Source organism: Echinops telfairi, unplaced genomic scaffold (assembly GCF_000313985.2).
Source record: "Echinops telfairi isolate 266 unplaced genomic scaffold, ASM31398v2 ScPeMD7_1;HRSCAF=3_0, whole genome shotgun sequence".
NCBI classification, from domain to species: domain Eukaryota; kingdom Metazoa; phylum Chordata; class Mammalia; order Afrosoricida; family Tenrecidae; genus Echinops; species Echinops telfairi.
This window is the reverse complement of record NW_022103896.1, coordinates 85,301,438-85,317,581: the sequence shown is the minus strand read 5'-3', so window position 1 is coordinate 85,317,581 and position 16,144 is coordinate 85,301,438. Positions and strand designations below refer to the sequence as shown.

Genomic DNA, 16,144 nt, shown 5'->3' with positions numbered 1-16,144 from the left:
GGGGGGTTTGTGAATGCAATTATTTACGGGAGCAGAGCGCCTGAGGAGTGGTCAGTGGGTATGTATCACTGAACTTGCTGTTAGCAATCCAGTGTTGAGCCCCAGTGCCATGAGTACTTACATCTAGGCTTATTCTAAGATGTTAACCCCAGTTTCTGGCTTTATTGTCTTTACTAGACTCAGTCGCAAGGATATTCCTCATAATAGCAAGTATGACTGAGCTTGCTGACAGTAAACAGATGAGATGGGCACACCCAAGACCCAGGATCTCCTCTGAAGGAACTGTGACAACAGAACCAGGCACATTGATGGTGAGATCCCGCCTCCTCGCTACAGGTGAAAATATGGGGATTATTATCCCCACCACACTGTAAAAAGTTCTTTATGATTGATCATTAGTGAGTACTTAATTTCACACAAAACCCGGGTCACTAAACTATTTATTGAGCTATCATTAGCAACTAACCACAATGAAATACAGATTATACTGTACAGGCATAAAGGGTTCTTGGAGATGCGATGGATACGAACCCCAGTCTGCTCACTGTACAATAGTTCAGTGTGAGCTCCTAAAGGAACTCAGTTACAGCAAAAGTTGAATCAGAATTAAGGCTACCAAGATGCTATTTAGTGTGAAACAGACCGTTATTGCACAAGCAACGCCATGTTACCTCTTCATGTTCTGTCACACCACTACTTTACAGCTTTCAGAGCACTCCGACTGCACAACGCTGCCAACTAAATGTTTACACAATACATGAGGGGCTTCTGCCAACTTAATGTTTTACACAATACATGAGGGGCTTAAACAGAATGAAAAGACCTTTTTTGGGAAGGCCCCTTGGCTATCTCCTCCAGGAAGCAAGTGGAAAATAATTTTATTTATTCTGATCTCCATCAGAAATAAGCTTCTAACTTAAATATAACAATTTTTAAGGTTCAAAGTCCAGCTCACAAAATGAGATTCTATTTTGTGCTTATAAAGCAAAATTTAATCCAGGGCGGATGAGCCCTACAGGACCAGTGGTGTGAGTGGCGAAACAGGGAGGGTAGAGGGAGAGTGGGTAGGAAAGAGGGAACAGATTACAAGGAACTATATGTGACCTCCTCCCTGGGGGACGGACAACAGAAAAGTGGGTGAAGGGAGACGTTAGACAGGGCAAGATATGACAAAATAACAATTTATAAACTATCAAGGGCTCATGAGGGAGGGGGCAGCGGGGAGGGAGGGGAAAAATGAGGACCTAATGCCGGGGGCTTAAGTGGAGAGGAAATGTTTTGAGAATGATGAGGGCAATGAATGTACAAATGCGCTTTACACAACTGACGTGTGTATGGATTGTTATAAGAGTTGTATGAGCCCCTAATAAAATGATTTAAAAAAAAGTAAAGCAAAATTTATACATACCTTACTCAAAGTTTTGCTCTTCTTGCAAAATTCTTTGGTAAAGATTTGTTTGTTTTTCATATTTATTTGTCTTCGCATGTCCAGGAACTTGGACTTATACTTCACATTCTTCTCCAGATATTTGACCTTTCGATGACTAAAATCTGAAATCTCACCATATCTAGGACAAAGAAGTCAGTTTCTTTATCAGAAAAGTTTTATAGGGACTGACCCAACCATTATCAAGAGGCTGTTTTTTTAAAAGGAGCTATCACTTTAATTCCATTTAAAATTATAAAAATCATTAAATAAAGTTAAAAAATGTAGTTTAAGGTCTAATTTATATGTTAATTCTACAGCAAATGTGAAAAATCAAAGTTGGGAATATCAACATATCTAACATAGAGCAGAATGTAGAAATTATATAAAACCCCCTGACTAATGACAGGGGTTAGCCCTACGTATTACAAACTGGAATTGCTCCATTGTATTATTAATAGAAGACAGGTTTTTCTTCTGTGGTGTGGATTTGAACCGGTAATCTTTAGGACAGTAGCAGATGAGTGCAAACTGTGCCACTCAGAAAGCCTATGATCTAACTGTGGAATTTTATAATCCTGAAGACTATTTACTGTCAAGCCTTACCTGATTGAGAACATTGAATATTTACCAACTACAAAGTACTTTATTACTAAACTTTAGATCTCCACGATCATATGAACAGACGATCATATTAACAACTGCTTTGAAGGAACAGAAGGAAAATAAAATAATTTTTTTAAATAAAATAATTTTCAAAACTTGTTCTAGTATTGTTAATTATCAGCATGTATTTCTGAGCTGATTTGGATTTAATTTACAAGTGAACTTTAAGATAGTGCCTTGTACCCTTTTCTTGTTCACTTCATAATGTGTAAGTATCTGAATTTCACAACTTACATTAGACCTGAAGTTTTAACTCCTAGAAGCATCAAAGATCCAAGTGTTGGTTTAAAGTGTTATTACAAGCATAAATTGTAGGTCTTTAGCATGCCTCAGTTGTTCAGCATACTCTTGTCATGTCCAACAATGTTCAGATGTTCTTATACAAAAGTGAGTCAAAATGAATTGCTAAAAATCATAGAAACCTTTATTAAACGAAGATGTCAAAATATGAAGCCACCGTTTCCCTCATATCTTCCATCTAGGTCTTTGGAAAGTAGTGTTTCTAGTTCTTTAACCCTTTGCTTTAGAAATCTGCAGTCTTTGATTTACCCCATATCTAAACAGCACTGTTGGCATCTAATAGGAATACAAATTCAGTTTAATACTCTAAGATTGGGGACCCAAAAGAAAAATTAACGGGACAAGATCAGGTGTGTGGGTGATGGGTTAAGGTTTCATAAAAAGATTCTCATTGGATAGCTTTGCTGCCCTCAAAAAGTGAGCGGTACATTGTCGTGTTAGAAAAAAATCCCACCTTCCTGGCCCTTTTCTCATCAGTGCCATTTTCAAGTCTTTAAAAACTTCCTTTCAGAAAAGGATCCTCCGTGATCATCTTTGTCTTCTGGAGGTTTATCAAGGCTATTCTTTTAGGACCCTAAACATCAGCCACCATAAACTTCTGCACTGACCCCTCTGCTTTGAATGTAATAGGCCCAGCAGATACCTTCCAGAGCACCCTGGCTTAACTGGATCACTAGTGCTCTCTGAATTGTATTAGTCAATGTAAGACTCATCCTGATTACAATTCATTTCATAAAATAGTGTTTATTGGCTTTCATCTTGCTTCAAAGACAGACGGAAAGATTAACTTATTGAGTTAGCTCATCTCTGTACAAGGCTTGTAACATCCATGAAGCTGAAAGCTTGCTGAGGCCAAGATGTTCACTTACAATTCAAAATGACAAACCACATGCGATCCCAATTTCAGAAGCAATTATATCAATGCTAATTGTGTTTTTGACTTAATAGCCTTTAGATGTTAGCCAGTTTCCTCATTTATTATAATTGATGGCCTTCCCTCTTTCACATCATCTTTGAGGTCTTCCCAATCTTCCTTGAAACATTAAGTCAATTGAAAAACCTGTTGTTTTGTGGGGGGTAGCATTCCTGTATTCTTGTTGCAGAGTTTCAATGATTTAGCAAGATTGCCACTTGAGTTTTGCTAAAAATTTGTTATAAGCTGCAATTTCAAAATTATTTATGTGGCTCAAAAAAAAAAAAAAAATCCCCCCAACCCCAAAGACACCACAACAAGACTATAAGAAGTGTATTAAAGAGAATTTGTACTCAGCTCCCCACTGATTGCAGGGGCATGCTTAAACACAGCTTGTCTCTGCATAGACTAAGTGGATGCGTGCATTTTGGACATTTCCTGGTGGATCTCAGGCCTTTCTTCTGAGGCACCTTTGGCTGGACTCAAGTGGCTAAAGTGTGCTGATTCCTTTATTACCTAAGGTGCCAAGACAAATGTATCACTGAATTTGTTTGCAACCACCACCTGAATGCAGAAACATGTTTAAGCATATTTTCTTTGTAATAAACCTACACATACAGGAACTGGAACTTTAGCAACAATACTTTTTAACTGGCCCTCATCTGATTCTCTTTTCATGCTTTCCTTATCTCTACACAAAAGCTTATATACAAATGTTCATTTAAAAAAAAAAAGGCACCGACATCAAATTGATTCTGAAGGTTTGGTGGGTTACACATTGAGCTGCTAACTGCAGAGTCAGCAGTTCAAAACCACCAGCGGCTCTGCAGGAGGTAGACAAGGTTTTTTACTCCCATTAAGACTCATAGGTTCAGCAACTCACACGGGCAGATCTAGTCTGTCCTATAGGGCGGCTATGAGACTAATGTTCACAATAGCTTTATTTGTGTAATAGTGAAAATGTAGAAACAAACAAAAAAACACACACACACATGAAAAACAAAATGTAGAAACAACCCCCATGTCCTTGATGAACAGTCAAACCCATTTTGCTACATCTATACAATGTGTACAACTACATAGCAATAAGAAGGAATGAACTATTAGTACATGCTATAACCTGGATGGACCTTAAGGGCATTGAACTTAGATATTCTGTCTATTTGTAATATCACTATTATCTGTAATAGCCCCAAATGGGAAATAGCCTAGATTCTCATACAACCTAAATGGTGAATTAAATACTGTGCTTCTTATCATTAAGATTAGGTAAATGTTCTCTTTACTGCTGAATATCCATGGTACATAATAGAATAGAAAAAAAAAAGCTAGCTGCAGATTATGTATACTATGATTTTACTATTCAAGTGCTTTAAAAAAACTGGAGTCATGTGCATAACATAGTATACATAATCATAAAACACACACACAAATACATGTGCCAAATTAGCGCTGTCTGCCTCTGGTGAAATAGTGTGAAGGAGAGATTTTCACACATAATTACCTTTGTTTGAGTTTTACTAATTTCATAATAAAAACAACCAAAGGTTATTACAGATTTGAACTTTCCATGACAGGTGCACCAAATTCCTGTGAGACACGATGTAAAATGAGAACTGCAGTTAGAAGTTAACAGACCTGGGCTACATTCTCTTCTCCAATTAAGGATATGATATTGACCAAGGGAAAAATTTCTGTGAATTACGTTGCTTATCTATAAAAGGGGAATAAAAACAATAGATTGCTATGAAGATCAACTGAGTTCATATATCACCAATGTAGGGTTAGATTTCTACAATTCTACTAATAGAAGTTCATGTTTCAATTATAAAATCCCCAATGTCATCTGAATACCAGATAAGACTTCATTAAGACAGTAGTAGCATTTTGGAATAATTACTTTTGTCCGGAGCCATGCTGGAATCCTAGAAGACAACCATTTTCATGTAAGTCTGAATGTGGGTTTTCATCGATGTCCAATTCATGGCTAAACAAACAAACAAGCAGAAGGTAAACAGCGATAAGCCGGCCTCCACAGCCCACTAGTACAGGCAAATATCAATAGGTAAATATAACCAACCTATGCAAACTTAACCCACCACAATTTTAACTACCGTCCATAAATCTAGAAACATAGCAAAAAGGACTATCTTCATCAGGATTTTCCAAATGCGAAAAATCATCTGACAGTATTTGAAACGTAACAGTAAGCGCTCCATCTTAAGGTATTTCCTGCAGTTATTCCCACTGCTACATTCTAGTATGAATCTTCCCATTTTCTTTTGGGAAATCACCAGTACAAGCCGCAGTCTTACATTTCTCTCCCAGTGTAATTTCCCTGGAAGGAAAACATGTGGAAACTTTTCAACGCAACCAAAATAAACAAACAGCAAAAAAAACTATTTTCAGAAGAACCAGGCTGTGCTACAAGGAATATTAAAAAATGCAGACGCTTTCGTATACCAGAGGGGCTTTTAGAACCCTAATGGAATAAGCCACAGTACTACACACAAGAAGTGGTGACATACATTACAAATGTATTTACAAAGTTAGTCCTTCTAATTAAGTTAAATTCACTGAACATTTGTCATTACCTTCTAGGAAGATTTCAGAAATAATAATTACACAAATGGTCTGTCTCCGCACGCCAAGATCTGGGAGGACGTATCAGGGAGCTAATAAGTCATGTCCAATAGGTTGAGGGAACACCAGAAGCAAGTGTTTTACATACGGTGTTCCTGAGTTCTGCTCTCAGCTCTTCTAGGGTCTTGAGCATGAAATCTTATGTGGAACACTTCATACCTGCCAGCTAAGTGTTTCTAACTATCTTCCAAATGACATAATGATTCATCCATTCCTTGAGTACTATAGCAGTAGTTCTCAACCTCCCTAATGCCATGACCCTTTAATACAGTTTCTCATGTTGTGGTGAACCCCCAACCATAAAATTATTTTCGTTGCTACTTCGTAACTGAAATTTTGCTATTGTTATGAATCGGGCAACTCCTGTGAAAGGGTCGTTGACCTCCAAAGGGGCCGCGACCCACAGGTTGAGAACCACTGACTTATAGTGATTATTAGCATTTGACCATATCCAACCTTAGAGTCTAAGACTCATGATATTGTGGTGACTTGTACGTTGCTCAATGCTGGACACTCTGTAATTGGTATTTCAAATGTCAGCACGGTCACCCAAGGTGAACTGGTTTCAGCAGAGCTTTCAGACTGAGAACAAACTACAAAGAAGGAATAGGCTGTCCATTTCCGGATGGGTTAGTCACCGAAAAACCAAAACACTAGGAAGAATATCAAAACATTGCCAGTTACTGAAAACCTCATGGCTAGAAGCAGCACGCTGTCAGAGATAGTGCCAGTAGATGAGCCTCTCAGTCAGAAAGCACTCTAAATATGACCGGGGAAGAGGTGCCTTCTCAAAGAAGAGTCAACTTTAATGATGCAAATGGAATACAGTCTGTGGGAGTGACCCCTTCGGGACCCTCACTTGCTGATAGGTCACAATCAAAAAGAGAAGATTTAGCTGCAAACATTGCCTAATAGTTGGAACCTGGAATGCACGAAGTATTAACCTAGGACAACTGGGTGTCAACAAAATGAAATGGAACACATAACTACCGATATTCTAGGTGTTAGATAATTGAAATGAACTGGTATTGGACATTTTGAATCAGAATATCATATGGTTTACTATGCTGAAAATAACACAATCAAGAGGAATGGCTTTGCATTTATAGCCAAAAAGGACATTTCAAGATCTTGATGTACAATGCTGTCTGTGATAGGATAACATCACAAGGAAATAGAGTCAATACAACAGTGGTGGTTACATAATCTGGTGTCAACTTGAGGTTGTTGGGAGTGAAGGGGTGGAGTTTGGCCTGTCAATCAGGTCACAGCTTGATGACCTCATTTGGAGGTACCACAGAGATAAAAAGGTCACTGGAGGACAGACCCTCACTGTCTGCTTCGAGATATTTCTGTTGGCAAGCCAGATGGAGCTACACTGATGGAGTCAGAGCCCTGGAGCTGGAGGAGCTCCACACTAGCACTGAGATGCTCCCACTGCCACTGGATTCATAAGGCTTTCCACCCATCGGCCTGTGACTTTCCTGCATTCGGCATCATTGTATGTGTTGTATGAGTCGGAAGAGGAATTTATAGACTGGTATCGCACATGTGAGCTAATATTGGACATATGGACTAAAACTGGACAAGGCTGGGAATTTTTCCAACATCTTCAGTCTGAATTTCATCACCCATGCAATCAAGATACGGTGATAATTATTGGTGATTGGAATGCAAAAGTGGGAAAGAAAGAGGAAAGAATTATAGTTGGAAACTTTGTTCTTGGTGCAAAAATGAACCTGGAGATCACATGACAGAATTTACCATTTTTCAATACCACATAGACATCTCTAGGTCAAAAACAAGTCCAAGAGAGCCAAAAATACTACCTTGAGTATATACCAATCGATAATCCAGAGCACCTCAAGACTGAACACTAATGACAGAAGACCAAATGAGCCGTGGGAGGACATCAATACATGTTATCTGAAGAAAGCAAAGGTTATTAAAGAGACAAGAAAAAAAGAAAAGATCAAAGTGGATATCAGAAGAGACTCTGAAACTTGATCTTAATCATAGAGCAGCTAAGGCAAATGGAAGAAATGAATTCAAAGAGCTAAACAAAATTTCAAAGGGCAGCTCGAAAAGACAAAATATTTTAATGGCATGTGCAAAGACCTAGAGTTAGCAAACCACAAAGACATTTAGCATATCTTAAGTTGAAAAAACTTAAGAAAATTTCAAGTCTTGAATTGAAATAGTTTATGGCAAAATATTGAATGATACAGGAGAATACATAGAGTTACTCTAACAAAAATAACTAGTCAACATTCCACCATTTGAAGAGGTAGCATATGAACAAGAACCAATGAAGGAAGAAGGCCAAGTTGCACTGAAAGCATTAGTCAATATTAAGGTATCAGGAATCAATATATTACCAACTGAAATGTTTCAACAAGCTGATAAAGCACTGGAAGCACTCATTCATCTGTGCCAGGAAATTTGGAAGATAGCTACTTGGCCAACTAATTGGAAGAGCTCCATATTTGCAGTCATTCCAAAGAAAAGTGACCCAACAGAATGATCAAATTATAGAACAATGTAATATCACATGCAAGTAATATTTTGCTGAAGATCATTCAACAACACTTGCAGCAGTACACTTATAGGGAGCTCTCAGAGGTTCAAGACAGATTCAAAAGAGGACGTGATTTAATTGTTGATGTCAGATGGATCTTGGCTGAAAGTAGAGAATAAAAGAAAGATGTGTTTCACTGACTATGCCAATATAGAGATCATATGACTATGCAAAGTCCATGTGTGGATTGTAACAAACTATGGATAGCCTTGGCAACTGGAATTTCAGAACATACAGTTGTGCTCATGGAGAAACTGTACATAGACCAAGAGGTAGTTTTGTGAGCAGAATAAGAGGACACTGCATGGTTTAAAGCCAGGAAGGGTGTGTATTGGGGTTGTATCCCCTCACCATACTTTTTCAATCTGTATGCTGAGCAAATCAACAGAGATGCTAGATTACATGAAGAATTATTACACTCTTGGATTGGAGGAAGGCACAGTAGCAACATGTGATAGCACATGACATAACCTTGCCTGCTGAAAGTAAGGACGACCTGATGTACTTGCAGATGAAGATCAAGGATTGCAGCCTTCACTGTGGCTTAGGACTCAATACAAAGGAGACCAAAATCCTCACATTTGGACCACTAGGCAACATCATGATAAATGGAGAAAAGTTTGAAGTTGTCAAGGATTTCATCTTGCTTAGACCCACAACAATGCTCGTGTATGTGAAAGATAAGGAAGATCAAAGAAGAAATGATGCATTTGAATTGCGGTGCTTGAGAAGAATACTGAAAGCAGCATGGACTGCCAAAACAGCAAACAGATCTTGGAAGAAGTGTGGCCTGAATGCTCTTTTAGGGGCAAAAACAGGGAGATGAGGTAGTTAGTTTATTGTGCCAACCTGGCCGATAAACACATGCTGGGTTAATTGAAGGGCGGAGGGATAAATGGCTCAGTGAGCCTCACCTTTCTAGTTCTTGGGTCTCTTGCTATTTGATCATCAGACCAGTGTGTGGCTGCCTTGCTTGTTCTTTGCCTCAATTTGCAAGCTACACTACCTGTGGGACACCTAGCCCGTGGACTGTCACTGTCCTTTGACGTTCCTTCAAGATCTGCTTCGCCACACCACTGGAATTTACATCTCTTGAGCTGGGGACTGTCGGACCCTGTCATCTGGCTGACTGTTGGTGACCTGCCTTGCTGTTTGCTGCCTGTGCCCGGATAACCTGAATTGCTCTACAGAGGACTACCCAGCGGTCCTCAAGACTTGAAGGTCCTCGACAAGATGGATTGTGACACAGTGCCTGCAAAAACAGGCTCAAACCTAAGAACAATTGTGTGGATGGCGCAGGATTGGGCTGTTGTGTTGTACATAAGGGTCGCTATGAGCTGGAGCCGGATGGCACCTGTAACAATCACTACCTTAGGTTATTCTCTACTGGCTTCATCACACACATCAAGAGTATAATAACGAGATTACTGCTGAGAAAAGCAGTTGGTCTTAGCCTTACAGCTCCCACTCTATTGTTGTACGTAACTTTTCGTGAGGTCCTTACCTTGCTTTCTTTAGTGTCCTACAAATACAAGGAGAGCATTACATTTGTTACATCTGAAGTCTATTTCATGGAAAAATTCTGTGATTAGGCTGAGGCTTTTGGGGTGGGCAGGGACAAAGTTCCTTGAGAGAGATTGTATCAACCTTTGTATCATTTATTTACGGAGTGTCAGATAAATCCTATGGTCTAGTAGCACGCCTTCCAATCATCTCCCTCAAAAGGGCAGCAGTCCCATTTTATAGATGAGAATGTTTAGGCCTTGCCAGTGTAAATTATCTCTTTTCCACATGGATTAGCAGTGCTGCACGCAGACCAGGCACTTTATCATCACATACTTGGGTACAAACACTTAGATGAACACATTTAGGAAAGGAACTGGTGTGTAACTTGCCTCCTCTTGAGCTTGGTTGGTTTACATTCAGGTGGATCTTCTTCACTCTCGTCTCCATCAGTACCACTGGTGTGTGGTTTCTCTTTGCTTGTGCTTGTTCCTGAAGACCCCTGCGAATCTAGAGAGGAAGAGATAGGCTGTGATGATGTCCCCTTATCTTAGGTTTAGGGTGTTCTGTGGCGTAGTGGTGAAGCATTGGGTAGCTAATCACATGGGCAACAGTTTGAAAGCATAAGCTGCTCCTAGGGAGGAAGAGGGGACTTCCTACTCTGGTAAACAGTTACGACCTTGGAAACTCAGAGGCCGCTCCACCCTGTCCTATAGGGTCGCTATGTGCTGGCATCTATTTGATGGCAGTGAGTTTGGGTATTATAAGTTTAACAACTCTTCTGTCATTATTAAAAGAGATCAAAATATTTCATTGCCTCTGCTGCAATAAACTATACAGTCATACCATGTATAGTGCCACATCACATCTATTCTGTGTGTCTATGTGCAAAGTCTGAGGATTAAAAACAAGGTATCACCATGTCTACTAAGTCTTACAAGGCTCCATGATCTAATTATTAAAATGCCAAATAAAATTACTTCATAGCTGTTGAAATGTTACCTAAATTAACCCACAATGTTATCTTTATGATAAAGCACTCATGAAATTGTAATCTAAATGTCTCCAAGGACAGCACGATCACAATTTTTTTTAAAAATTAGGAACATATATACTTAATTGACCCTATCGGCGTGTGCTGTATTTTTTGAGTGGAATGAAGTGAGGGGTGGGAGGATGGGACTAAAAGTAGCAATGTGTCTGCAAAGTACACAGTAGTAAGCTTTGATGATTTGGGTAAAATACCCAAACTCCAAACAATAGAAAACATTCATTTAGAACTGCAATATATACCTTGTATTTTGACCTTAAGAAGGTTCTAAACAAATCAAAACTTAAAGTCTTTAATTATATGGAGTAATAAAAAGCAATAAAATAACTCTCTCTTAAGGGAATTTTCACCTAGACGAAGATCTGCCATCTTAGATGAGCAGAGTAAATCAACTTAATAAGCAAAAGGTCCAAAGCTTTTGTTTACCTAGAAATAAGGCCGAGAAGACAGTCTGTAAATGCCACTTTCCAGCATCAAGGATGCCAAGCTGCCATCTATCATCACTGGGTTCACAATGCCCACGTTATAATCGGTTCCTTCTCTCTAGTATCCTGGTGCCACGAGTCCGCACCAAGCGAGAGGAGGCTCATCCCGCCAGTCTCACTGCTGCTATTACGCCCACTAACGGTACCATCCTACACAGCGAGGTTTTAATAAACTACTATTCAGGAACCAAGTAAGCGTCTTATCCTGCATACTTTATTGATGAGACTTAACTAAAATCCTCTTAGTCAGAATTCCATGAACGAATAAATTCTACATGACTCACAATGATGCCTGGCTCGCCGCAAACTTAGGTTTCCAACCACTCTAATTCTGCTTCTTATAAACTTCATGCCTTGGAGAACCCTGGGAAGTTCCAAAATCACTGTAAATTAGATTTCTCAAGGAATTTCTAAACACCAAAGTGTAAGAAAGCCATGATAACCCTGAGAATTCTATGCAAACATTCTTTTTGTTAACATAAGAATAAGCTTGATCTGAAATTAAGATGTATTATAACATTTCAGTACATTATAAACAGTTATTATTTAAATGTAGCATAAAGGATTATTAGTTACTTTGCTATCCATTTTTCATTTTACTATCCATTATCCAACTTAGCAAGTGTGACTGGTCTTACCCTGAGCTGGTGAGTTAGGGTGTCCATTATTAGACTCGTTGCCTTTCTGAGTTCCACCCTTACACGGCTCACTTTGGCTGGAAGCAGGGCATTCTCGTCTCCTATTATCGTCAATTAGCTGCTGCTGACCACCAACATTTACCGAACACTCCAGCTGGCTTTGTTTTACTTCTTCAGAATTTAGAGTTATATTACTCATTCCATCAAGTATTTCGTCTTGCTCATCATCACTTGAACTAGAGCTTTCATTACTAATTGTACGAGATAAAGATGGAAACATCACGTCCACCTCTGTGCAATTTTCATCTTCGTTCTCGTGACCTTTGGTTTTAGATTCAGGAGTAACTGTATCACAGTTTTGGGAAGCATCGAAAGTCCACCCCTGTGCAACCCAATACTGAAATTGCTCCAAATAATACCAATAGAGTTGACTATAATGTTGCTCCCATTCTGCTTTTGTATCTGGACATTTCCAAGGTTCAGAAGATAGTGTTTGAGATGAATGCTTTTCTTGCCAACTTTGCCATAACAGCCCTTCTCCATACTCGTTCCAGTACTTTTCCCATTTCTCTGCAATGTCCAGCTTTGGAGATGATGCATTTTCATTAGGAAGATGTTCAGTTTCAATGTCATTCTTGCCTTGAAGTTCACATGTTCTCATGTCCTCGCACTGTCCTAATGAGGATGGACTCTCTGGGGCCAAATTGTCATCTTCATCATACTCATTTCTGCACGATTCTCTCACAATTTCATCTAAGTCCTTCTTTTGATGTTTTTTCTTTTTCTTTTTTCTTTTAACTTTATTTCTAGCATTCATAGACACCTGTATCAGACAAATGACAGGTTGAACATAAAATGCACTTTTCAAACTAGAAGACGAAGTATAATACAAATCTACTTTGACATTAAAATAAACAAAATATTTTCAGACCCCACCCTAGGGTTTTAGTTACAAACAAGCTTATGAAGGGGCTTCAAAAAGTTCTTAGAAAAATGGAACGAAATGGTGATGAGGTTTTTCCATGAACTTTTTGAAGCTCCCACATATTTCACTGTCTACATTCCCAAGAGAAAACAGGGACACATGAAGCAGGACTTACAAACTGTGGTTAATTTATAAATTTATACATGTGAAGAGGTTGAATGATCTAATCCAGGAAGTATACTAAGAGTTTTTAAAAAATTTCTCTTCTGCTTATTGTGGTACTTTTAATCTTTATATCAGTATTGTTTTACCTTTACCTTTGCGTTTTGTTTTTGTTCTTGATTGTTTCTGTTGGGTTTAACAGTTTAGAAAACACAGAAGGAGTGGATGCACGGAGATGATACCCGATGCAAGAATTTGTTGTCGGGGATGTAGGGTGGTGGGTGGGAGATGGGGAGAGGGAGGGATTTCGGGAGCAACAGTGAAGGCAGGAAGTGGCGGGAGCACTAGAACTGAATGTGATTACAAAACTCATTTTAAAGGTGATTAGGCATGGGGGAACAGTGAAAATGTTCTGAAATCGATTGCGGTAACGATTGTACAATTCTTCTAGACATGACTGATTGATTGGGTTGTATGATGTGAATTATAATAAAACTGAAGAAAAATAACAAATATTTACCTCAAAATTCTTATGTGCAGACACTCCACCGAATTGAAGTGGTAGTCCCATACTTTTCATGAGTTCAGCCTCAGAATCAAGTTCACTTTCATCGAGGTCTACATTGTTGCTGTCAAGTGATGCTGCATTGCCATGAGAATGACCATCTTCTTCTTCTGTATCCTGATCACCTACAGAAAGCATTTATTAGCCAAGTTTTAAAGGAAATTTGAAGGCATGTCTTATCATTCTAATTTTAAATAAATGGAACCTGAGATATGGAGTTCTGACCCTCCAAAAAGAGGTGTGCAGATTATGATTAATACGAGAACTTGATGGTAACATGGACTAGCGACAATAGCCAACTTAAGAACCAAAAACAACGTCTAGTTTCTGCTCTGCCTTCCATCCACCCAGCTGCTCTTACTTAGATTGTTGAGTGCGTGCTGTGTCAGCACTGTGCCCTGCACAGAGGAGGAGGTGAGAAGGACCACCCAGCTGCTCTTACTTAGATTGTGGAGTACGTGCTCTGTGTCAGCACTGTGCAGTGTACAGAGGAGGAGGTGAGAAGGACCAGGGCAGACAAGGTCTTTGTTTCCACGGTAGGGTCGCCACGGGTAACTCAGCTACATGAGGACTGAGCTACATTAGCGGACTAAAAATGATGATGCATGTAGTTATTTGAGAAATTATTAATTAGAAAGGAATGTCATCAACCTCTCACAGACACTTCAGCCACAAACAGATTCAGATATTGGGATGCTGCTTAAGGGTTGATTTAACGAAGGGGTCTGCTTTAAAAAGTTCAAAATCCACTGAGTTGGAAGAGCATTTCAGATTCCTTCATCCTAGTTTTTAAAAGAAAATATACAAAGCTTTTATCCTAACAAAAATAAATTTTACTTTAACTGTATGGTTACCTGATAATAAATACTACAAATCGACAAATGCAAATTCAAATTCTCTTTTGCCTAAAATGTCTGATAAACACTATTTGAATTTTAACATACCTAAGTTACATTACATATTACAATTCACTGATCACAGGCAATGGGGAAAATGGGAGACTGACAAAGTCCTATGAGATTAAAGGGAAAATATGCTGTACATACTCATGTATAAGCCGAGTTTTCAGCACATGTGTAATACAGTTTTTGTGTAAAATTAGGTGCCTCGGCTGATATACTTGAGTATATACAGTATCTATTTAAATAATGAAGGGAACTTAACTTACTGTTTCATTCACTGGACTTGTGAAAAGCTCAGGAAAAAAAGAAGAGTGAAGAAAAGCAGGAGAAGAGTTGGAAATATGAATCTGCTTTAAATTTTTTCTTACTCTCATGGCATTCATAATTTCTTATGCGTGGTGTGTATGTGTGTATAATATCTCTAAGTCAGTGATTCTCAATCTGTGGGTCGTGACCCCTGGGGGGGGGGTGTTGAACGAACGGCCCTTTCACAGGGGCCACCAGATTCATAACAGTAGCAAAATTACAGTTATGAAGTAGCAATGAAAATCATTTTATGGTTGGGGGAGTCACCACAACACGAGGAACTGTATTAAAGGGTCGCGGCATCAGGAAGGTTGGGAACCACTGCTCTAAGTTGAAAATTTTTCAAGGGTAACTATGACGAGGTTTACTTCTGTCAACCCATTGGCAGTTTTCTCAGTGTCTAGAAACATACAGGATCTATGTGGAAAGGAAAAAAATGGAGTCCAGTTGGGGACGTCAGAGAGACCAAGGAAGTTTCCAGTTCATTAGGTTAGGCTTAATGTACAGGCCAAATTCTACTTGTTAAAATGGGAAAGTTAACCCTTTACTTCATGCAAAAGACTTGTTTATTTGAAATGTCATCAGAATCATTACCTATACCGTAACATTTTGAATAGGACACAATACATTCCCCTACTTTTCAACAGTTTAAATTCTAAGGTACTCTTATTTAATAGCAACCATTCAAAAAGGAATCTCTCTCTCACACACACACACACACAAACAAACAAACAAACAGGCTATTCAACCAACAGCTATAGATAAATACAAGAATGGTTTTGACTCGGAAACTAGAACCAAGATAATAAGGACTAGTTATAATTACAGAATTATACCTCATATACATGCTAAGAAATTCACACATCATTATAACAAGTTATAGACAAATGAATACAGTATTAAATTACCTGCATTGTTATTTCCTTTAACATAGAAGTTTTTTAATCCTAAATTGCACAGTCTTCGGTCCCTGCAAAACAAGTCAAGCGGTTCATATGGACATGAGTTTAGCTGTAACTTTATAGACAAACAAGCTCGAGGCAGTCTAATGCATTTGATGAAATGACTTCTCGCCTACCGC

General features: G+C 38.8%; 1 protein-coding gene across 1 annotated transcript in view; it reads right to left on the bottom strand.

Moving 5' to 3' along the window:
• TGS1 (trimethylguanosine synthase 1) overlaps window positions 1–16,144 on the bottom strand; it is a 37,509-nt gene that overhangs the window by 15,434 nt on the left and 5,931 nt on the right. Inside the window, exons 2-7 of the mRNA XM_045292908.1 lie at window positions 15,972–16,033; window positions 13,811–13,980; window positions 12,204–13,026; window positions 10,422–10,539; window positions 5,206–5,292; window positions 1,409–1,568 (exon numbers count right to left, since the gene is read on the bottom strand). Of these exons, the coding sequence (XP_045148843.1) occupies window positions 1,409–1,568; window positions 5,206–5,292; window positions 10,422–10,539; window positions 12,204–13,026; window positions 13,811–13,980; window positions 15,972–16,033 (1,420 nt within the window). The remainder of the gene's footprint in view (window positions 1–1,408; window positions 1,569–5,205; window positions 5,293–10,421; window positions 10,540–12,203; window positions 13,027–13,810; window positions 13,981–15,971; window positions 16,034–16,144) is intronic.